The sequence below is a fragment of the Eschscholzia californica genome, unplaced genomic scaffold, assembly GCF_041429995.1.
Source record: "Eschscholzia californica isolate CP2 unplaced genomic scaffold, dmEscCali1.0.p SCAF_3, whole genome shotgun sequence".
NCBI lineage: Eukaryota > Viridiplantae > Streptophyta > Magnoliopsida > Ranunculales > Papaveraceae > Eschscholzia > Eschscholzia californica.
The window spans coordinates 48464504-48486235 of record NW_028238420.1 but is presented as its reverse complement, the minus strand read 5'-3'; the positions used below and the strand labels follow the sequence as shown (position 1 = coordinate 48486235).

Below are 21732 nucleotides of genomic sequence, written 5' to 3'. Positions count from 1 at the left end.
TACTAACAATGACCCCCAATTGTTCATCGACCCTTTTCACTCCAAATTGTGTTTTCACCCCCAACCAAAACAATATTTACCCACAAGAGAGGTTCTTCCCATACAAACATAACACTCAAATAGAATAGTAGAACATAAGGTATGGGTCTTTGGGATCCAAGAATATGCACAGAGAGAGGCTTGCACGTCTTACCTCTTGCGTATCCAAGAAATGCCACGTGGAAAATTTCACCGGCGTGGACCCGACACCGACGTGGCAACGAAGTTCACAAATATGATAGGTCAGTCCGGTGATAATGGTGGATAAAGTGAGAGAGAGAGAGAGAGAGAGATTATAAAGAAGAGCGCGAAAAAATCGCGGTTTTAAGCCGTCGTCTCTGAAAAAAAAAAGCAGCTCCTCCTTTTTTTCTATCGCCTTCCTTTCCCAACCGAAATCCGCGTTTTCTTTTAACAACAACTATTCTTCTCCCCCCGATTTTAGGGCATACAAACCAGACTCAACAACACCAATCGCCATTACCATCATCCTCCTCCTCCTCTTCCTCCTAGAGAGAGAGAGAGAGAAAGAAAGAAAATTAGTAATTTATATGTAGATAGATCGAGGAAATATTCCATTTCTGTAATTGAAAAAAAAGGGAGAAATAAATCAGATCTTGTTTCATTTATTTTACTCGATCTCTTTTTATTGGATTTATCAAGGGAGCTTCTTCATTGTTCTCAAAGTTGTATTTATGACTTTCTTTTTTGGGTCATTGATAAATTAGGATATTGAGATCCTTCTAGATCTTTATCTAGGAGGCTCCGATCTAGGGTTTTAATGAACCATTAGAGAAGGAAGGAGCATTCTTAGATGATTATGAAGTAATAAAAGGTTTAATCTTGTTGAAGAATAACAATGAAATGGGTTACATTGCTTAAGGACATTAAAGAAAAGGTTGGACTTTCTCCATCTCCTTCTACTTCTTCTTCTTCTCCTTCTCCATCTGATGATTCCCCTGCTGCTTCGACATCCTCCCGAAATGATTTCTCAGCATCAGCTTCCTCTTCTAGGTTTGATTTCTCTCTCTACCATTTACTTTTCTATTGGTATGCAATTTGATGAGCAAAATGATCATTTTTACTCGGAAGTTCATCCTCTTCTAGGTTTTGAAGTGTTTCAAGATGCTTAATTTTGTAAATGTTGTAAACTAATAGGTTTTGAAGCTCAGAGAGCTCAATAGTCTTGAACAAAAATGGGTTTATCTGTTTGCGCACTTCCCACTAAGAAAAATGATCTCGCCATTTTGGTTAAGTTTTTTATAGAACTATATATCTATTTATTGCACTATTTGCAATGTAATAGGATTATATGGCATATTGGCTTGGCTAGCAACTGAATTAAGATCAACTTGTTTAGTGTGAAACGTTGTCCGACTCTGTTTTCCTTATATATTGGGTTTTATATTTGAACCCAAGATGGTTTATCGTACAAATAGGTCTTAAAATTGAGTCTTTTAGACAAAAATGGGCCCTGAGCAGCATGTCTTAGACAAAATCTTTTCGACAAATTTCGTCACGAGAGTCAGTCACATCAGCAACTTAACATGTTAGCTGGACGTGCCATTCGGTAGCATTAGCTGTTTGTCAGGTAGGCACGTTTAACGTGTTTAGTCCAACATGCTAGGTCTTGATGTTATTTTAGTGTGTACGAGGGATGGCCTGGTCTATTCACATCATAGGATGTTCAACACCATCTAAACGCCTTTCAGGTACTTCAATGTGTCCCTTAATGCCATATGGTATCTAGGTTGCAGTATAATGAAGATGCGGTCTACTCATTGCAGCTACTTTATTGGCACTAGAACGAGACTCCTTTATATCACGAAAAAGCGAATTTGTTAACACCATGTTGGCCACTCCCACTAGATTGCCCTATTTTGTTGTATGGGCTTGATGTAATTTACTTGGAACTATTTCTTATTTGCACTATCAAATCATTTTTTCGTTTCTTTATTTCCCTAAGCTTATAATGAATTATCTCGTCATGTCGATGTTTTGGATAATGAGAACAACATATAAACAGAGCTTCTTACATGAGTTTGACCCCTTATATTACCTATCATACTATTAACTATTATTTCTGATTGGCAAAAAAATGTGTATATATATACTTATCATTTTTGAGATGTCAAAAGGTTATATAAAACAAATAGTCAAAAGATTGACGAGAGAATGTACTAAATCTTTCGTTTTACCAAGTTGGGCACCGCTGAGTTAAGAGCGAGGCCATTTGATGTTTTAGCTGTAATTGGTGCAATGGTGCATCAATTTTCTTATAAATCTTTCTGCAGTGGTTGTTCTTCTTTGACACTTGGTTTATGTTTGAAAGCAGAGACAAACATGAATTGGAGTTGGACTTCAAAAGACATTGGGAAGAGTTTCGCTCTTCGAGCTCCGAAAAGGTTTTAGCTTTATGTGATACATCATGCACACCTTATTACTACTATAAGTATTTTTCCATTGCGACACTATGAAAGTGGTTTGTTGCTAACAGCTTGCGAACCTTCTATACAGGAGAAAGAAGTGGCTTTAAACATGGCTGTAGATATTTTCTGTAGATTAGTGAGGCAGAATGCTAATGTAGCTCAAATAGTTACCATGTAAGTCCTTGGTTTTTCCTTCGTTTTATTCATAACAAAGCTAGTCAACCTTAACTTCGTCTAGTCTCTGAAATTGTTTTCCGTCAATTATAAATTTATACTATATTTTTTATGGACCCTTGAAAAATCTGTTCGCAATACGTAGTCCGCGTTGTGTCTAACCTTTTCTCCTCTTTTATATCTTGATGCCACCGTTCTATTTGTTATACATTTAACATTTGGTATCTTGGAGTCCAATATACTTGTTTATATGGTATATTATTATGAAGTGGTCTGGGTTTCATGCAGCAGGTAATAAATAATGCGAATGCGATACCACTTGTAGTCTTGCAGCTCAAAATGTGATACATTTTCTTAGAATTTTTGCAGATGACAAATAATACTATTTTATTTTATTTTATATTGATATAAAAAGGAAAACATCGATATTCTGTTGTCCTTTAAAACACACCAATAACGTAGTTGTACACGTCCTGTACGTTATGGAAATTGATGATATCTAGTGACTTGATGAGTAGTCTATCCTTTTGTGGTCTCTGCCTTGAGGCTAAAAAGGAAAGCATCGATATTCTGTTGTCTTATAAAACACACCAATATACGTTATGGAAATTGATGATACCTAGTGACTTGGTGAGTAGTCTATGTCTATCCTTTTATGGTCTGTGCCGTGAGGCTAAACCATAAGTAGATAATGTGGTATATGTGGCCTTCTTGCTATTTTCATGTCTAAACTCATGATTATGAATTTTGAAGAATCAATGTAGCTCTTTTAAGTGCCATAAGAAAAAGGTCTTTTACCGATGCTCATACAAAGTTATATAGTCATCTTATAGATGTCTTTGTTGTGGCTTTCAGTAAGACACTAATATTGGCTTGCTTTTGCGAGGAAATTGATTGAACTTTGTTAATTGTTTCCATCCAGGTTAGTTGAAGCCCATATATTTTCTTTTGTTGTGGGTAGAGCCTTTGTAACAGATATTGAGAAGTTGAAGTTTACTAGCAAGGCCAGATCATTGGAAGTTGTGAAAGTCGTGAGTTTTTTTTCTGAAGTCAGCCAGGTATATTTTTCGATGACGGGATTTTCCAATTGCTGATTCTATGACACACCTCTGTTATGTTCATGAATACCCTTGTTTTGCAGGACGGCTTAAGTCAAGGTTCAAATTTATTGTATGCTGTGGAGGTCCTTGTATCTGGGGTAAGCTGCTCTCTTAGGGCTTATCTTTCCATATTGTAATCTGGGCAACACTTTTCATATATCTTTTCACCATTTATGTGTTAGTTCAAATTTCTGGCGGAATTTCTCCTCTTGAAAATGAAATGAACTGCGATTTGACTTTTCCAAGATTGTCATGTTAATCGAGTGACCCTGTGCTTCATCTAAGTACTTGACGCATTCAGCATGCAGCATTCAGCATAAAATAACTAAGTCGACTATCACTATTATACTTCACATATACATACTCTATGTAATATGGTAATAGGAAAGAGTTTAACTTCTTTCTGTTGCTTAATACCTTCAGCGTAAGCAACTAAAATTTTTGAAGCTTACTATAAATTGGGCCACATTCAGTACGAGTTGGCTTACACTGAAAATGATAGATTACCATATTGACGTGTTAATGTGTTATAATATCCAAATATGAGTAAATCTTTTATTGTTAACAGCCTACGGACAAGCAATCGCTGCTCGATTCTGGAATTCTGTGCTGCCTAATTCATATTCTAAACTCCCTTTTAGTCACTGACGTGGCTATCCAAAGGCAGCAGGTAGCCAACGCGGAAGAACCAATTTTGTGGGAAAAGGGCCATAATGGAGATGGTAGCCGAGTTCGCCGACTTGAGGTAGCTGTCTCTTTTATGGTTTTTACTGAATCTTAAATTCAGTTACATGCCCATTATTTTTTAAAATATTTTATTCTCGTAATTTTGTCCTTGTAAATAAGTAACATTTACTGTTACATTTCAAGCATGATTCTTAATTCAACTTATAAAAAACAATCGAAGTACCCATTTTTGGCTCTAAAGGTGTCTCCTAAAACCTAACTTTTCGAGGTACATTAATTCTTAAATCTATAAAAAAGGTGACAGTTCTTCTTCATTAATACATTATGTATGTACTGGGTGGATGACTTGATTATCAACAAAATTATATTAAAAAGGGAAGAGTCTGGCATTACAAAGAAAACAGGAATCTTGGGAAGCTGCATTTGACCCAAGAGGATAGACAAAACTTAACCAGGTTATATGATATTCGCACTCTTGTTAAACTCTAGTCATCTAGTGTGACTGCATGCTTTGTAGAAGTATTTGGGTGATGTTATCACAACATATTTGTTTTCAAAGTCGTTCTGGAAGATGATTGACGTGGTTCATGCTTTTGAAAAATTGTGACAATTAGCATCCACATTCCACACTAATGTGGTACCGCCATTCTGAAATAGGTTACCTCTTACCATAGAGTCAGTCAAAGCCATTCTGTGCCATTGGAGTAGGAATTTAGAGTAATTAAACTGCCTAGTCTTGTCTACTTCACTATTCTAGAAAACTGTGACTAGAACATTATACTCTTTTTCTTTTTGACATTGAAAACCTTACTGAAGTAGGTTGTTACCTAAGTATCTACGAATCTTTGATGCTCAGGTAGAAGGAAGTATAGTTCATATCATGAAAGCATTAGCAAGCCATCCTTCAGCAGCACAGAGTTTAGTCGAGGATGATTCACTTCAATCAATGTTTCAGATGGTTGCAACGGGTTCTCTAACTGTTTTTGCTCAATTCAGAGAGGGACTTGTTCCTTTGCATACCATTCAACTCTACCGACATGCTATGCAGGTTAAACATTTTACCCTATTTGAGTTTTTTTTAATCTTGATTTTATCTATTTACTTCTTTTTTTGCCCATAAAAGCTGGTGAATAAAAAACAAGTAATATGAAAAAAGTTAATGCATGATTTTCAGCTATAAATGACGTTATAAACAAAGATTATCATGGGCAAAAAGCAGAGCCGATCGGAAGAGTAAATAATTAGTTGGGGGGGGTGGCAAGGCGGCACCAAGTAGCGTTATATACATCTATATACGAGGAGCGTACTAGCGTTATATTGATATACATGATTATATACATCTACATGTATTAGAATATGCATATGTGATGCATATTACTTAAATAATTGGTTAGTTAAATCAACAGAGAAATGATACATTAGTACGTTATGGAATATAGTTATTTGAGTGACCAAACACAATGTTTACGATAATTACTGCCATGTTTGCCACTCAGGAATGGAATGCGATTTTGGTTTGACCGGGAATAGAAAATCGATTTTTGCTAGGTACCTAACTTGGTGTTTGGTTCGTATAGGAATAGGAATAGTAGCGAGATACACAAACTCAAGTAGTATTTAAAGATTTATTTAAAATAAATAAAGGTCTCAGCTAAAAAAAAACTATTTTTAAACGTTGTAAAATCAATTTGAATAAACTGAGAACAAGAGAGAAGGCTAGAGAGAGAGAGAGTTACGTTCGAGCGAGCTGATATGGTGATGGCTGAAACCTTAGGTTTTTAATTTTTTTAGTTGTGCTATTATGTGAAAGACAATTTTATTATTAGTCTTTCTAATATTCTATTAAAGATAATTTTGTCTATAAATATTAAAACAAATCATTCCCGGAGAATGAGAATCACAAACCCACCCCCACTCCCTGGGTTTTCTAGTACCCCATTTAGGGGGAATCCCATTCCTAGAGGAATAGCACTCCCCCTGCATTCCCGCAAGCCAAACAGTAATCAAGATTGCAACTCCCAGGAATCACATTCCATTCCCACGTGATTCCTGCTCGCCAAACATGGCCTAAATGACTGCATCCAAGAGGTAGAGCTCCAGAAATCTAAGAGAGAGGTGCTTTATAGCTGCAGTGTAGCCTTGTCATTGTGTATGACAATTACAGCTCAAACAAAGACTTGAGAAAATGCGATACGATTGCACATTTCTATTTTTCCAAATTTATTCTTGATTCTTTCTAGTTCTTTGCTTGTCAGAAGATAATTGTGCATTTACCGATTAATTTTTGTTTCTATAAACTCATTTGTTATCCTACAGATACTGGGTCTTCTTTTGGTCAATGACAATGGAAGCACAACAAAATACATTCGCAAACATCATCTGGTATAACAACATTCTTGTAACTTTATTGTCAATGGATTTTTCTTCTAAAAGAAAAACATTTTTGTAATTTCTTTGTCTTTTCAAGTGATTGCCTTAAGCAATACGTTATTGTTCGGTGGGAGTCTTGTTTGTTGATGTCTACTTTAGTTTTACATCTTTCCTGTTCTGACAGATAAGGAACAATGTAATGAGAAATATTGGGTCATCCCAACTAGTTGTAGCCTGGTAGCCATGTGAAACTAATTCTTCTTTACTTCTTAGTTTGTTTTAGTTTTTGAACCTTCTGCTTCACCATGATTTTTGCCAAGTGATTCTTCTTTTAGTTGTATCTTGGCGCAACTATCACTATGTCATGCATGTAACTGCATGTTAGGTTCTCTTTAGTGGAACTTGGACATTTTCTGCTCTCCTATTCTTATAGATCATGGAATGTGAACGCTGCAAGTGCTTGAATTTATAATTTTCATCTTTTCTGTCTTTTCATGCCCTTCCTTGCCAGTTATAAACTTGTTTTTAAGCAATGTGGGTCTAGTGCTGCCTTAAAGGCCAAGGTGGTGTGAGGTCTGAAGTCTTTTGTTTCATATTCCTTGTTTTCAATGTTATTTTGTCAATTGATGGATGGCACTGTTTTATTCTTTTTAATCATGAACTGTTATGGATTTATTCCCTTTTGACCTAGTGATATTTTGTCCAGGTAAAAGTTCTCTTGATGGCTGTTAAGGATTTTAGTCCCGAGAGTGGAGATTCTGCATACACTATGGGCATTGTAGATTTGTTACTTGAATGTGTAGAGTTGTCATATAGGCCTGGTAGGTGTCAAAATGTTCTCTTCATTGAAGTTCGTTGTGATCTTTTAGTTGTCTTGTTGCTTTACAGACGTTATCTTGTTTGGTTTTCCACTAATTTTGTAATATATTTTTTTGATTAGATTCTGGTGGTATCAGCCTCAGGGAGGATATACATAATGCACATGGCTATCAGTTTCTTGTTCAATTTGCTCTTGTACTATCCAGCATGCAGAAAAATCAGGGTATTCATTATTCTAACTTCAAGCTTCCTTCTAAGGAAAATTATGCTTCATATGATTCACTCACGTCTTATAATGTAGGAAGACAGGTTTCTACAAGCAGAGGGGACCCATCACCATCAAATCTTTCTCCATCCTTGTCCAGGTTGCTTGATGTTCTTGTTAATCTCTCGCAGACGGGCCCTACTGAATCAGCTGTAGGCAAAAGCTCTAAATCTACTTATAGCAAGGCATCTGGGCATGGAAGAAGTCGTACATCATCGGCTGATAAGCTTGGGGATGAAATTTGGGAGAAGGACAATGCTAAAGTCAAAGATCTGGAAGCAATCCAGATGTTGCAGGATATTTTTCTAAAGGCTGACAGTACGGACGTTCAAGCTGAAGTACTTAATAGAATGTTTAAATTATTCTCAAGCCATATAGAGAACTACAGGTTGTGTCAACAGTTGCGAACAGTGCCTCTTTTCATATTAAATATGGCAGGGTTCCCTTCTTCATTACAGGAGATGCTCTTAAAGATTCTAGAATACGCTGTAACTGTTGTTAATTGTGTTCCTGAACAAGAGTTACTCTCTCTTTGCTGCTTACTACAGCAACCAATAACACCTGACTTGAAGCACACTATTCTCTCCTTCTTTGTGAAGTTATTGTCCTTCGATCAGCAGTATAAGAAAATTTTGCGAGAAGTTGGTGTTCTGGAAGTTCTGTTAGATGACCTTAAGCAGCATAAGATTTTATCTGGTTCAGAGCAACAGAGTAGAGGTTCTGGTGAACTTGAGAGAAAATCCAATTCAAGCAGCTTCAAGAAACACATGGATAGTAAAAATGCTATAATATCTTCTCCGAAGCTCTTGGAATCTGGTTCTGGAAAATTTCCTTTATTTGAAATTGAAGATACAATTTCTGTTGCATGGGACTGCATGGTTTCCTTATTAAAGAAAGCTGAGGCCAATCAATCATCATTCAGGTCATCTAACGGTGTTACCATCGTTCTCCCATTTTTGGTGTCCGAAGTTCACCGTTCAGGGGTTCTACGCACGCTATCATGTTTGATTATTGAAGATGTAACACAGGTCTGTGCACACTTATGATTTTCCGACTTACAGTTTGATGTAATGATTTCCTAAGGATTTTCCTAGTTTGTTTTAGGATGACAGGATGCTCTTATCAGATTACCCTTTGGATTAACTGAATCTAATTTGCAACAGGTACATTCGGAAGAGCTAGGCGCGTTGGTTGAACTTCTAAAAAGTGGTATGGTTTCAAGTATTTCAGGTTCTCAATACAAACTTCAAAGCGAAGCAAAATCTGACACCTTGGGGGCCTTATGGCGCATCCTAGGAGTTAATAATTCGACTCAGAGAGTCTTTGGAGAAGCTACTGGGTTTTCTCTGCTATTAACTACCCTCCATAGTTTCCAGAGCGATGAAGGACATGCAGATGGGCAATCCTTACTTACTCATAAGAAGGTTTTTACATTTTTGTTACGTACTGTAACTGCTGGTGTCTGTGGAAATGCTATAAACAGGGCGAAGCTACATACAATCATATCGTCCCAGACCTTTCATGACCTTTTGTCGGAGTCTGGGTTGCTTTGTGTGGATTGTGAAAAACAAGTAATCCAGTTGCTGCTGGAACTTGCACTTGAGAAAGTGATTCCACCTTCTTGTGCTTTGGCAGACGATAGTTCCCCATCATCTGATGCAAGTGAAGCTGGGTCTGCTAATTTCCTGCTGAGTGCTGCATCAGGTTCTTTCAGTCCTACTAAAGAAAGAGTTTATAATGCTGGTGCTGTCGGGGTGCTGATCCGTTCTTTGTTACGATTCACTCCAAAAGTGCAGTTAGAAGTACTAAACTTCATTGAAAGTCTTTCTCATGCTGGCCCTTTCAATCAGGAGAACCTGACTTCCATAGGTTTGTGCCGTAGTCTCACGAGGTTTTGGTCTTCTCTGATCATATTTTTGTTAGTGTCTTATTATTTTTTATTTGCTTGTCTAGGTTGCGTGGGACTTCTTTTGGAGATCATTCACCCATTCCTTTTTGGTTCATCACCTTTACTTGCCCATGCATTAAAAATTGTGGAAGTGCTTGGGGCGTACAGGTTGCTAATGCCTCTCGGTCATCTATTTTATCTAATACAAATGCTTTATTTGATATAAGAACTTGAGGACTAAACAGCTTATTTCTGCTAATAGGTTGTCATCATCAGAGCTCCGTCTCCTCCTTAGATGTATTCTGCAAATTAGACTGATCAACCCGGGTCATGTTCTTGTTGATATGATGGAGAGATTAGTTTTAATGGAAGATATGGCCTCAGAGAATGTTTCATTGTCACCGTATTTGGAGATGAACATGAGCAAGCTTGGCCATGCCTCTGTAAAGGTATCTTTAGGTGAAAGATCATGGCCTCCTGCTGCTGGTTATTCTTTTGTCTGTTGGTTTCAGTTTCGGAATCTTTTACGAGCTCAAGGGAAGGAATCAGACCAGGTTTCGAACAGCGGACCTTCTAAAAGGAGAAACTCATCTAGTAGGCAACAGCTAAGCAGCCCCATTCTAAGGATTTTTTCAGTTGGTGCGGCAGATGATGGGAATACATTTTTTGCAGAACTTTATCTATCAGATGAAGGTGTTCTAACTCTTGCTACAAGCAACTCATCTGCATTGTCTTTTTCTGGATTAGATCTTGAGGAGGAAAGGTGGCATCACCTCGCTATTGTTCATAGTAAGCCTAATGCTTTGGCCGGACTTTTCCAAGCCAGTGTGGCATATGTTTATCTCAATGGGAAACTGAGACATACAGGAAAGCTGGGGTATTCACCATCTCCAGTTGGAAAATCCTTGCAGGTAACAATTGGGACACCTGCTTCATGCACAAGAGAGAGTGAACTGTCATGGAGACTTCGTTGCTGCTATCTCTTTGAGGAGGTTCTCTCATCAGGTAGCATTTGCTTTATGTACATTCTTGGTAGAGGATATAGAGGGCTCTTCCAAGACACAGACCTTCTCCGCTTTGTTCCTAATCAGGCATGTGGTGGGGGTAGTATGGCCATCTTAGATTCATTGGATGCCGAGTTGCCTATACCATCCAACATACAAAGAGCTGATAGCGCTGGTAAACAAGTGGTTCCGAAGTCGAATGGAAGCGGGATGGTTTGGGACTTAGAGAGGCTTGGAAACCTCTCATTGCAGCTATCTGGAAAGAAACTGATATTTGCATTTGATGGTACATCATCAGAAGCTGTTCGAGCATCTGGGACTTTATCAATACTTAATCTGGTTGACCCTACATCTGCTGCTGCTTCTCCTATAGGTGGTGAGTAGCTTTATTTTATCAATTATTTATTTTCTATCTTACCCATTTTTTTTGGAAGTCTTTGTAGTTTCCCCTAATTACTATTCTGTGGCTTGCAGGCATTCCACGCTTTGGTCGTCTTCATGGGGATATTTATATCTGTAAGCAACATGTAATTGGGGATAGCATTCGCACAGTTGGTGGGATGGCTGTTGTCCTTACTCTTGTTGAAGCGTCTGAAACTAGGGATACGTTGCACATGTCCCTGGCGTTACTTGCTTGTGCACTTCATCAGAGTCCTGACAATGTACGAGACATGCAAGCCTATAGAGGATACCATTTACTTGCTCTATTCTTGCATCGTAAAATGTCATTGTTCGACATGCAATCTCTTGAGATATTTTTCCAGATTGCTGCATGTGAGGCTTCTGTATCTGAACCTCAAAAGACAAAAGAAATTCTAACAATTGCTTCCCCTGTTGGTGCCGCCCGTGAGCCCTGCTATGATGATCTTACTTTATCAAAATTTCCAGATGAGCTTTTATCAGTTGGTTCTCATGGGGATATGGATGACTTTTCTTTGCAAAAAGATTCTCTTAGTCATATCTCAGAGCTTGAAAATAGTGATATGCCGTCGGAGACATCTAATTGTGTTGTTCTATCAAACTCAGATATGGTTGAGCATGTTTTGTTAGACTGGACATTGTGGGTGATGGCCCCTGTTTCAATTCAAATCGCATTACTTGGGTTTCTTGAACGTCTGGTATCTATGCATTGGTACAGGAATCATAACCTTACAGTCCTTCGTCGAATCAACCTTGTTCAACATTTATTAGTAACCCTCCAAAGGGGCGACGTGGAAGTTCCTGTTTTAGAGAAACTGGTTGTGTTGTTGGGCGTTATTTTAGAAGATGGATTTTTGGTTTCTGAACTTGAGCAGGTGGTCAGATTTGTTATCATGACATTTAATCCACCTAAAGCGTCACCACGCTGCCAAATCATGCGAGAAGCAATGGGGAAGCATGTTATTGTGCGGAATATGTTGCTTGAAATGCTTATCGACCTTCAGATGACAATAAATTCCGAAGAGTTTGTTGAGCAGTGGCATAAGCTTGTTTCATCGAAGTTGATAACATTCTTTCTTGATGAAGCTGTGCATCCGACAAGTATGAGATGGATCATGACTCTTCTTGGAACTTGTCTTGCTTCATCTCCTACATTTGCACTTAAGTTTCGCACCAGCGGAGGTTATCAAGGATTGACGCGTGTACTTCCAAGCTTCTATGATTCACCAGAAGTGTACTACATTCTCTTTTGTTTAATATTTAGCAAACCCGTGTATCCAAGATTACCTGAAGTTCGCATGCTTGACTTCCATGCTCTCATGCCAAATGATGGAAATTATGGAGAGCTGAAGTTCGTTGAGTTGTTGGAGCCCGTGCTTGCTATGGCAAAATCTACATTTGATAGGCTGACCATGCAGTCTATGCTTGCTCATCAAACTGGTAATCTTTCTCAGGTTGCTGCTAGTCTTGTAGCGGAGCTTGCAGAAGGGACAACAGATACGGCAGGAGAGCTTCAGGGTGAAGCTCTAATGCACAAGACATACGCAGCACGTCTAATGGGCGGGGAAGCTGCAGCTCCTGCTGCAGCAACTGCAGTCCTTAGGTTTATGGTTGATCTGGCAAAAATGTGTCCTCCTTTCTCGTCTTTATGCAGACGTGCAGAATTTCTTGAGAGCTGTGTGGACTTATATTTTTCTTGTGCAAGGTTTGTGCTGTTTCTTTTTTGTATTAGACGCATTACGAAAACTTTATTTGCTAGTATTTATTGACCCGTACTTCTTACTCTGGCATTGAATCTTTTCCAACTTCTTTCTCTAAGAAGATCGCTGTATGCCTCTGCAGGGCTGCTTATGCCGTAAAAATGGCAAGAAATCTCTCAGTAAGAGCAGAAGAAAAGAACCTAAATGATTCCGATGATACCCACAGTTCTCAGAATACATTCTCCAGCTTACCTCATGACCATGAGCAGTCTGGTAAAACTTCCATAAGTGTTGGAAGCTTTCCTCGAGCGCAGGTAAGTACAAGTTCTGAAGATATGGGAGGGCCTCACAATTATTCGGCGCGTGATAAGTTAGAGGAGAAGTTCACATTGTCCCAGAAGGGATTTGCTAAGCCATTCTTAGGAGCAGATGACCATCCTGTTAAGCATCTGAGTGGCGAAAGTCTTGACGTGCCTAAAGTTCCTATTCCTCATGTTAATGGAAATGTTGGTCGTGCAACAGAATCATTAAGTTCTGTGTCTTTAAATGTGCCTGATTCTCCCATTTTTTCTGAGCAATCTAATCCTAGAATTCCTCTATCTCCCTCCCCGTCCCCAGTTATTGCATTAACATCTTGGCTAGTTGGGACAAGCAACAGTGAAGTGAAATCTCAATCTGCTGCTACTCCTTCCTTGAAATCTTCTGCGTCTGTGAATGAATATGATGCATCTCAGGACCTGAAGTCCATCTCGCAAGGATCAACCACCACAAGCACATTTTTTGCTGTCAATCCAAAGCTTTTGCTGGAAGTTGATGAGTCTGGTTATGGTGGTGGTCCATGTTATGCAGGAGCAACAGCTGTTTTAGATTTCATGGCAGAAATTCTTGCTGATATGGTGGCAGAGCAACTGAAAGCCGGTCCAATTATTGAGAGTATTTTGGAAACCGTTCCTTTGAACATCGATGTGGATTCTGCCCTAGTTTTCCAGGGTTTGTGCCTCAGTAAGCTGATGAATTTCCTCGAACGGCGTCTCTTGCGGGATGATGAGGAAGATGACAAAAAGCTAGATAAGAGTCGCTGGTCTCCGAATTTGGATCACTTATGCTGGATGATTGTGGATCGCATATATATGGGTGCGTTTCCTAAGCCTGCAGCTGTTCTAGGGACCCTGGACTTTTTGTTATCGATGTTGCAGTTGGCTAATAAAGATGGGCGTATTGAAGAAGCAACCCCTGGAAAAGGTCTTCTATCTATTGCAAGAGGAAGTAGGCAACTTGATACATATGTACATGCACTCCTGAAAAATACAAATCGCATGATTATGTATTGTTTTCTACCATCATTTTTATTGACCATTGCAGAGGATGACCTTCTTTCGTCCTTGGGCTTGCTAGTGGAGCCTCAGAAGAATATATTTCTGAGCTCTAGCGATGCTGGTGAGAAATCGAGCACAGATATCTGCAGTCTCTTACAGTTGCTTGTTGCTCATAAAAGACTAATATTTTGCCCCAGCAATAATGATACTGATCTCAATTGTTGTCTTTGTATCAATTTAATCACTCTTCTCCGAGACCAAAGACGGACTGCACAGAACATGGCAGGGGATATTATGAAGTGTCTACTAGTGCATCGCAGGTCTGCTATAGAGGAATTGCTTGTGTCTAAACCAAACCAGGGGCAGCAGTTGGATGTTCTGCGTGGTGGTTTTGACAAACTATTGACAGGGAGTCTATCCTTATTCTTCGAATGGTTTCATAATGCTGAAAAGATGATTAATAAAGTGCTCGAGCTCTATGCTGCTATTATGTGGGTGCAGTATGTTGCTGGATCGACAAAGTTCCCCGGGGTGAGGATAAAAGGAATGGAGGATCGTCGTCGGAAAGAAATGGTCAGAAGATCGCACGAGAGTTCCAAAATAGACACAAGGCACTGGGAGCAAATCAACGAGAGGAGATGTGCACTTGAGTTGGTCCGCGATGCAATGTCAACTGACTTGAGAGTGATCCGTCAGGATAAATATGGATGGGTTATGCATGCCGAGAGTGAGTGGCCAGCCCATCTCCAACAACTTGTACATGAAAGAGGAATATTTCCTATGCGGAAACTAAGCACTACTGAAGAACCAGAATGGCAGCTCTGCCCTATTGAAGGGCCTTATAGAATGCGCAAAAAGCTTGAGCATTCGAAATTAAAAGTCGAAACAGTTCAGAGTGCCCTTGGGGGATGGTCTGACATGGGGGAAACCAAACAATCAGAATTGATAAAAGAGGAAAATTTGGATGCTTCTGAGACGGATTCTGATTCATTTTTTCATCTTTTATCTTATGGAAACACAAAGAAGTGTTTTGATGGTGGCGATTATGGCGACTCTTTCAAAGATACAGATAATGGTAATGAAGGGGAGGCATCCTCTACTAGGATGGGATGGAATGATGATAGAGCTAGCAGCATAAATGAAGCAAGTCTTCACTCTGCTCTTGAGTTTGGTGGAAAGTCAAGTGCAGTTTCTGTTCCTATTACTGATAGTATACATGCAAAATCTGAACTAGGTTCTCCAATTAAGGCGTCTTCTTTGAAAAACGATGAAAATAAAGAACAAGAGGATAACTTGGATAATGAGATGAGTGATAATGGGGAGTATTTGATTCGACCATATCTGGAACCTCTTGAAAAGATCAGATTCAGATATAACTGCGAGCGTGTTGTAGGTCTTGACAAGCATGATGGCATTTTTCTCATAGGGGAACTATGTTTATACATTATTGAGAATTTTTACATTGATGACTCTGGAAGCATATGTGAGAAGGAATGCGAAGATGAACTTTCTGTGATTGATCAGGCTCTGGGTGTGACGAAAGATGTTACTGGCGGTACCGAATTCCAGGCAAAATCACTCCCTTCCTGTGGTATGACAGGTGAAACTTTGGTTGGGGGAAGAGCATGGGCATATAATGGTGGAGCATGGGGTAAGGAAAAAGTGCGTAGTAATGGTAACTTGCCTCATCCTTGGCATATGTGGAAGCTCGACAACGTTCATGAAATTTTAAAGCGTGATTACCAGCTACGCCCTGTTGCAATTGAGATATTTAGTATGGATGGATGCAACGATCTTCTAGTTTTGCATAAAAAAGAGAGAGAGGAGGTATTCAAAAACTTGCTTGCGATGAATCTTCCACGAAACAGCATGTACGCTTCTCAACTCTCTCTCTCTCTCTCTCTCTCTCTCTCTCTCTCTCTCTCCTTTCTTTTGTACTGTCAAAGAAAAAAAAGGACGTGAAGCCTCAAATTTGTTGAGTGTGGACTCTTTCTGTTCTTATCCTTGTCCGTTTCACTTCTATATTAATAATTTAATGTTTTTACCAAGATCGTAGTAAATGATTTTCATATATTTGCACAGGTTGGATACTACTATTTCAGGGTCATCAAAGCCAGAAGGTAACGAGGGTTCCCGCCTTTTCAAAATTATGGCCAAGTCTTTCTCCAAGAGGTGGCAAAATGGAGAGATCAGCAACTTTCAGTATCTCATGCACCTCAACACACTCGCTGGGCGGGGATATAGTGATCTTACTCAGTATCCAGTATATCCATGGGTGCTCGCGGATTACGAAAGTGAAACTTTAGACTTGAGTGATCCTAACACGTTTCGTAGACTTGACAAACCAATGGGATGCCAAACAGCAGAGGGCGAGGATGAATTCAAGAAGAGGTTGGCTATAATTCTACCAAGATTTTCTTCTTTTTGTTCGTTTCTGTTTTTGTTCTTTCAGTCCAGTGACCGATTATGAAGCACTATATATTGAGCATGGAAAGATGTGCATACTTTTGTGGTGATGTAGGCATTAATGTTCTAATAGCGTCCTTGCAGCATAGGAGTGCACAGTAATGTTAAAACCCCTAGTAATATGGCAGAGTGACATCCAGAGCTTAACTGAATTCGTTAAAATGATAGGTATTCGTAGCTTTATTTCGTACTTCTCGAGTTCCAGGCCTTGGAGGTTTGAACAGTTGGTTATTTAACACATTGGAAGCCTCTCTCCTGTTCACTGAGGCCTGAAAAATGATTTTCCAACACTTTGACAAAATGAATGTAATGCTCCAGTACTGGTGTTTTATTTGTGCTTGCGCTAGTTCGGTCAGGTCATGTCTCGGTCAACTTGGTGCACTATTTTGCTGACAAATTCTCTTTTGTCCTTATCTAACATTTCAGATATGAGAGCTGGGATGATCCAGAAGTTCCTAAGTTTCACTATGGCTCACATTATTCTAGTGCCGGAATCGTACTATTTTATTTGCTACGGCTCCCACCATTTAGTATAGAGAATCAGAAGCTGCAAGGTGGTCAGTTTGATCATGCAGACCGTCTTTTCAATAGTGTGAGAGACACATGGTCAAGTGCTTCTGGGAAGGGCAACACATCTGATGTGAAAGAACTGATTCCAGAATTCTATTACATGCCAGAGTTCCTGGAGAATCGGTTTAATCTTGACTTGGGTGAAAAACAATCTGGAGAGAAGGTCTGTCTGTAACATTGAGTTATTTTCTTTACCAGTACTCATTGCTCAAAATGTATGTTTTTTTTATCAAATATATCTCAATTATTTTTCTGATAATGTTAGTGTTCCTTTGTTAGGTTGAAAATGTCATTTTGCCCCCTTGGGCTAAAGGCAGTGCAAGGGAATTTATTAGGAAGCATCGTGAAGCACTCGAGTCAGATTATGTTTCAGAAAATCTGCATCACTGGATAGATCTAATCTTCGGATATAAACAGAGGGGAAAGGTTGGTATAACATTTTCTACTTCTGATTTTTACTTAATTGCATTTAATTAAAATGGGCATGCATATTTGTAAAGGCACCAACACACATATTTGGGGTGGAACAATGTTTAGTCTATCACATGGCATCAGTACTCTTATCAGGACTTTTTTGCCATATCAGCTTTTCTGAATCTCGGATACTCGTAACTGACACTCCAGTGTCTTGTCTTGAAATCAATATTTTTTTTTATCCCATGAATAGTGAGATTCTTGATCCTAAATAGTGTGGTGTCTACCATCCTTGTGTATTTGTCAAACAAGAATTCCTTTGGTCATTTTTTATGATGGACAAGGACCTAGAGAGAAAATTATAATTGACTCGTGTATGGAAGTCAAATGCTCTTGATCATTCTTGCAGTCTACCTAGTTCGTTAACCATTTGCTTGTTCTTCTGCTTGGCCTTTTATCATGAATATCTCCTGTGTGGCTCTAAGTTTCGCCTGCTTATGGTGGTGCTCTTAAACCTTTACTTGCTCTGACCAGTTACTAATTCAACCTTGAATTTTGCACAGGCGGCTGAAGAAGCTGTGAATGTTTTCTATCATTACACGTATGAAGGGAGCGTGGATATAGACTCCATTAGTGAACCAGCTATGAAGGCTTCTATTTTAGCACAAATCAATCACTTCGGACAGACACCGAAGCAGTTATTCCTTAAGCCCCATGGAAAGCGACAATCTGACCGGAAAATTCCCCGTCATCCACTCCGGCATTGTAATTATCTAGTTCCTCACAACGTCCGCAAAACTTCATCTTCAATATCTCAGATTTTCACCTTGCATGAGAAGATCCTTGTTTCTGGGCCAAATCAATTGCTGAAACCCAAAACATTTAACAAGTACATAGCTTGGGGTTTCCCAGATCGTAGTTTGAGATTTATGAGTTATGATCAGGATAAGCTTATCTCTACTCATGAGTGTCTTCATGGAGGAAACCAGATCCAATGTGTTGGAGTTAGCCATGATGGTCAAATCCTTGTTACAGGGGCTGATGATGGTGTTGTATCTGTTTGGAACATCATCGAGGACATACCTCGAAGTCTACGCCAATTACATCTCCGGCGTGCTCTTTGTGCTCATACTGCCAAGATCACATGCCTCTATGTCAGCCAGCCTTACATGCTTGTTGTAACTGGTTCAGAAGATTGTACTGTTATTTTATGGGATCTCAGTAGTTTGATATTTGTTAAGCAACTTCCTGAATTTCCAGCACCAATATCTGCACTCTATGTGAACGATCTCACTGGAGAAATTATCACAGCAGCTGGAATTGTGCTTTCTGTCTGGAGCATCAATGGTGATTGCCTTGCTGTTGTCAACACATCTCAGCTTCCATCCGATTTTATTCTCTCGATCACAAGTGCAACATTCTCAGATTGGCAAGATACCAACTGGTATGTTACAGGACATCAGAGTGGAGCTGTGAAGGTGTGGCAAATGACTCATTGTTCCGACGAGGCTAGCAGAACTAGTTGCAAGTCAACAACCACCGGTTCGACAGAACAACCAGAATACAGGTTAATGCTTCGCAAGGTATTGAAGTCCCATAAGCATCCTGTTACAGCTCTTCATTTGACTAGCAACCTCAAGCAGTTATTGAGTGGGGATTCCGCTGGCCACCTTCTCTCTTGGACTCTACCGGATGAGAGTTTGAGGGGTTCTTCTAATCAGGGGTAATTACCATTCATGATATGATGATTTCTCCTCTTTAAACCCCTAATTTCGGTGGGGGTTTTTTCGTCCTTAGAGAACGGACTGTATTTGTGTGCAATGGGTATAAGCAAAATACACAAACAAAGAGAGAGCTTGCCGCCTCCGATCATTCAAACACACGATTTGGAGTCGAAAAAGCATCCCCATACAATGTTGATGAGTTCAACTATGTCATTTATCAAGGAAGATGGATCGAGATGGAATTTGGTGGACATGGCAGAAGCAGGCTGTGATTGTTGGATGGACAAGGTGGATGTGTGAATTATGTGGTTGAATGGATTCATTGTGTAGAGTGGGGGATATGTTGAAGATGAGGTGTTTTTCAGGAATTATAAAATGTAAATAGGTGGAGATGATGTGATTATAAACCCATGTAGTAAAAAAAACATGTATAGTGAAGGGATAATGATATGAGTTAGTGGTGGGAGTGAAGTGTCTGTGGATGAAGGCCGGATTAGAGAAATTGGATAGTAAGAATTAATTGATTGAATTCCTTTGTTCCTTTATATCTCTTATTTTTAGGATTATGCCCAAAATTTTCTAGGTTAAAACTTCTTCTGTCAGATACTTTGGTTCCCTTTTTTAAGTTTTTCAGGGCCGATTATGTCGTCGAAGACGGAGGCCAACAAGATCATTCCTAATGATGGTAAGCGATTAATTTGGGTTCTCACCCGCCTTTTCTACCCGTATTAAGCTTTTATTTTTCTCTTCCTGTTTCATTTTTTGCCGCTTTAGTGACTTTGGGAAGGTACTTATACAGATACAAAAATTACAAGTATATGCTAGTGGTCCTATCTTTTCAGAAAGATACAAACATATTTGTTCGTGGTCCAACTTAGAGGTATTAATAAAAAAATTTAACATGATGTTGATTGATCTTTTCATTTAATTTCTTGTTGTTCAACAATTTAATTTCTTGTTGCTCAACAACTACCCAAACTGCTATGAATGTTTTATTGTACCTTTAAGTCACCTTCCCATAAAACTCACATGACACTCAATAATACCCTTAATTACTATCTTGTATACTTTTATTATCAATAATCTTTCTTTACTTTCTTTAAGTAGATCTAGCTAGTTATACAATAATGCTAAGTTGCGCCGACCATAAGCCAAACTTTGATGTAGTATGTTTCCATTAGGCGGGTCATTTTTCTCTTAACATGGCTCGTTCAATGAGAGTCAATCACATTCGGCTGCCATCGTTTGGAGCTAGCCACAACAAAGTTCGTAGTGTCCTCTTTTATTTTTTGGGGTCATTTGGTGTTTCTCTTTATATATCTTTCAAGTCAAGTTGGTCACTCATCAACTTTAGAATCAAAACAAACAATTAAGAAATGCCTTGGTCTTCACAAATTAAGTTTTTAATCCAATAATTATACTTTCACTCTCTCCAAAACAGTGTAGTAATAAAACCCTAGTTCACCCTCCCTCCTCCTACCCTTTGGTTCAACAAGCAAATATTCAAACCTCACCTGCCATGGCCACCCTACTTTCTCCCTATAGCTACTCCTCTCTCATCTCATAACCCTAGCTGAAACTCATAACTGTTACAACTAAGCCTACTACTACCTAGGTGTACCCTTGCATAGCTGTCTCTCTCTCTCTCTCTCTCTAACTCCTTTTATGAACTAATAACACAACCCATCTTTTCTCTTTTCTTATTTCATTTCATTTACATCTGTCTCATCTTGTATTCCTCTATAAATAACATACCTCCCCATTCCAGTTTCATATAATAATACCCATCTTCTCTTTCCTCTTCTCCTTTCCTTTTGTTTTCAATTTCTTTTCACTTCTCTTTTAGGGTTTATAGTATTCTTTCCATTACAAACTTTCTTTTAAGGTTTTCCCATGTTCAGATTTTGTGCCATCTTTTTTTATATGTGGTCCCTTTAAAAACACCATCTACCTTTAAACCTATTTCTAACTATATGTATGTATGGAGTTTTTGATTGCTTTCACATGATCATTTATACTAAGCTTTACAGCCAAACCATCTCCTTTAACCTAATATTTCTTCTTTGTAGCAAATGGGGAGACAAGTTTGAGTAGTTGGGTTCTTTTATGCATAGTTTCATGCATATAGTTTTTCATGAAAAAGTACCTCATCAACTTGTTTCTTCTTCTAGCATTATTAGAACCCAAGTTTTCATAAACCTAGCTGGTATACTTTAACTCTTTCTTATATAAATCCTACTTATTTTCTCTCCTTCTATAGTAAAGAATGTTGTAACAAATGAAACACCATAAAATATATATAATCTCTTTTCACACTTTTAAAACCATTGTTGGTCTTTCTGCATGTCTT

General features: G+C 38.8%; 1 protein-coding gene across 2 annotated transcripts; it reads left to right on the top strand.

Moving 5' to 3' along the window:
* Positions 1-295: 295 nt before the first annotated feature.
* Positions 296-19927, top strand: LOC147551146 (protein SPIRRIG-like). 2 transcript variants are annotated; one of them, XM_086665389.1, is made up of 20 exons: positions 296-1050; positions 2372-2441; positions 2554-2639; positions 3562-3697; positions 3781-3837; positions 4308-4484; positions 5283-5474; positions 6743-6808; positions 7503-7617; positions 7737-7838; positions 7917-8908; positions 9044-9749; positions 9834-9936; positions 10031-11148; positions 11247-12897; positions 13035-16079; positions 16291-16599; positions 17101-17407; positions 17524-17670; positions 18222-19927. In XM_086665389.1, exons 1-20 carry the CDS (start codon positions 896-898, stop codon positions 19383-19385), a joined length of 10698 nt encoding a protein of 3565 aa, XP_086521515.1. In that variant the 5' UTR covers positions 296-895; the 3' UTR covers positions 19386-19927. The 2 variants fall into 2 exon arrangements, with proteins under 2 accessions (XP_086521515.1, XP_086521514.1); XM_086665388.1 differs by having other exon boundaries at positions 299-1050; positions 7737-8908.
* The last annotated feature ends 1805 nt before the right edge of the window (positions 19928-21732 follow it).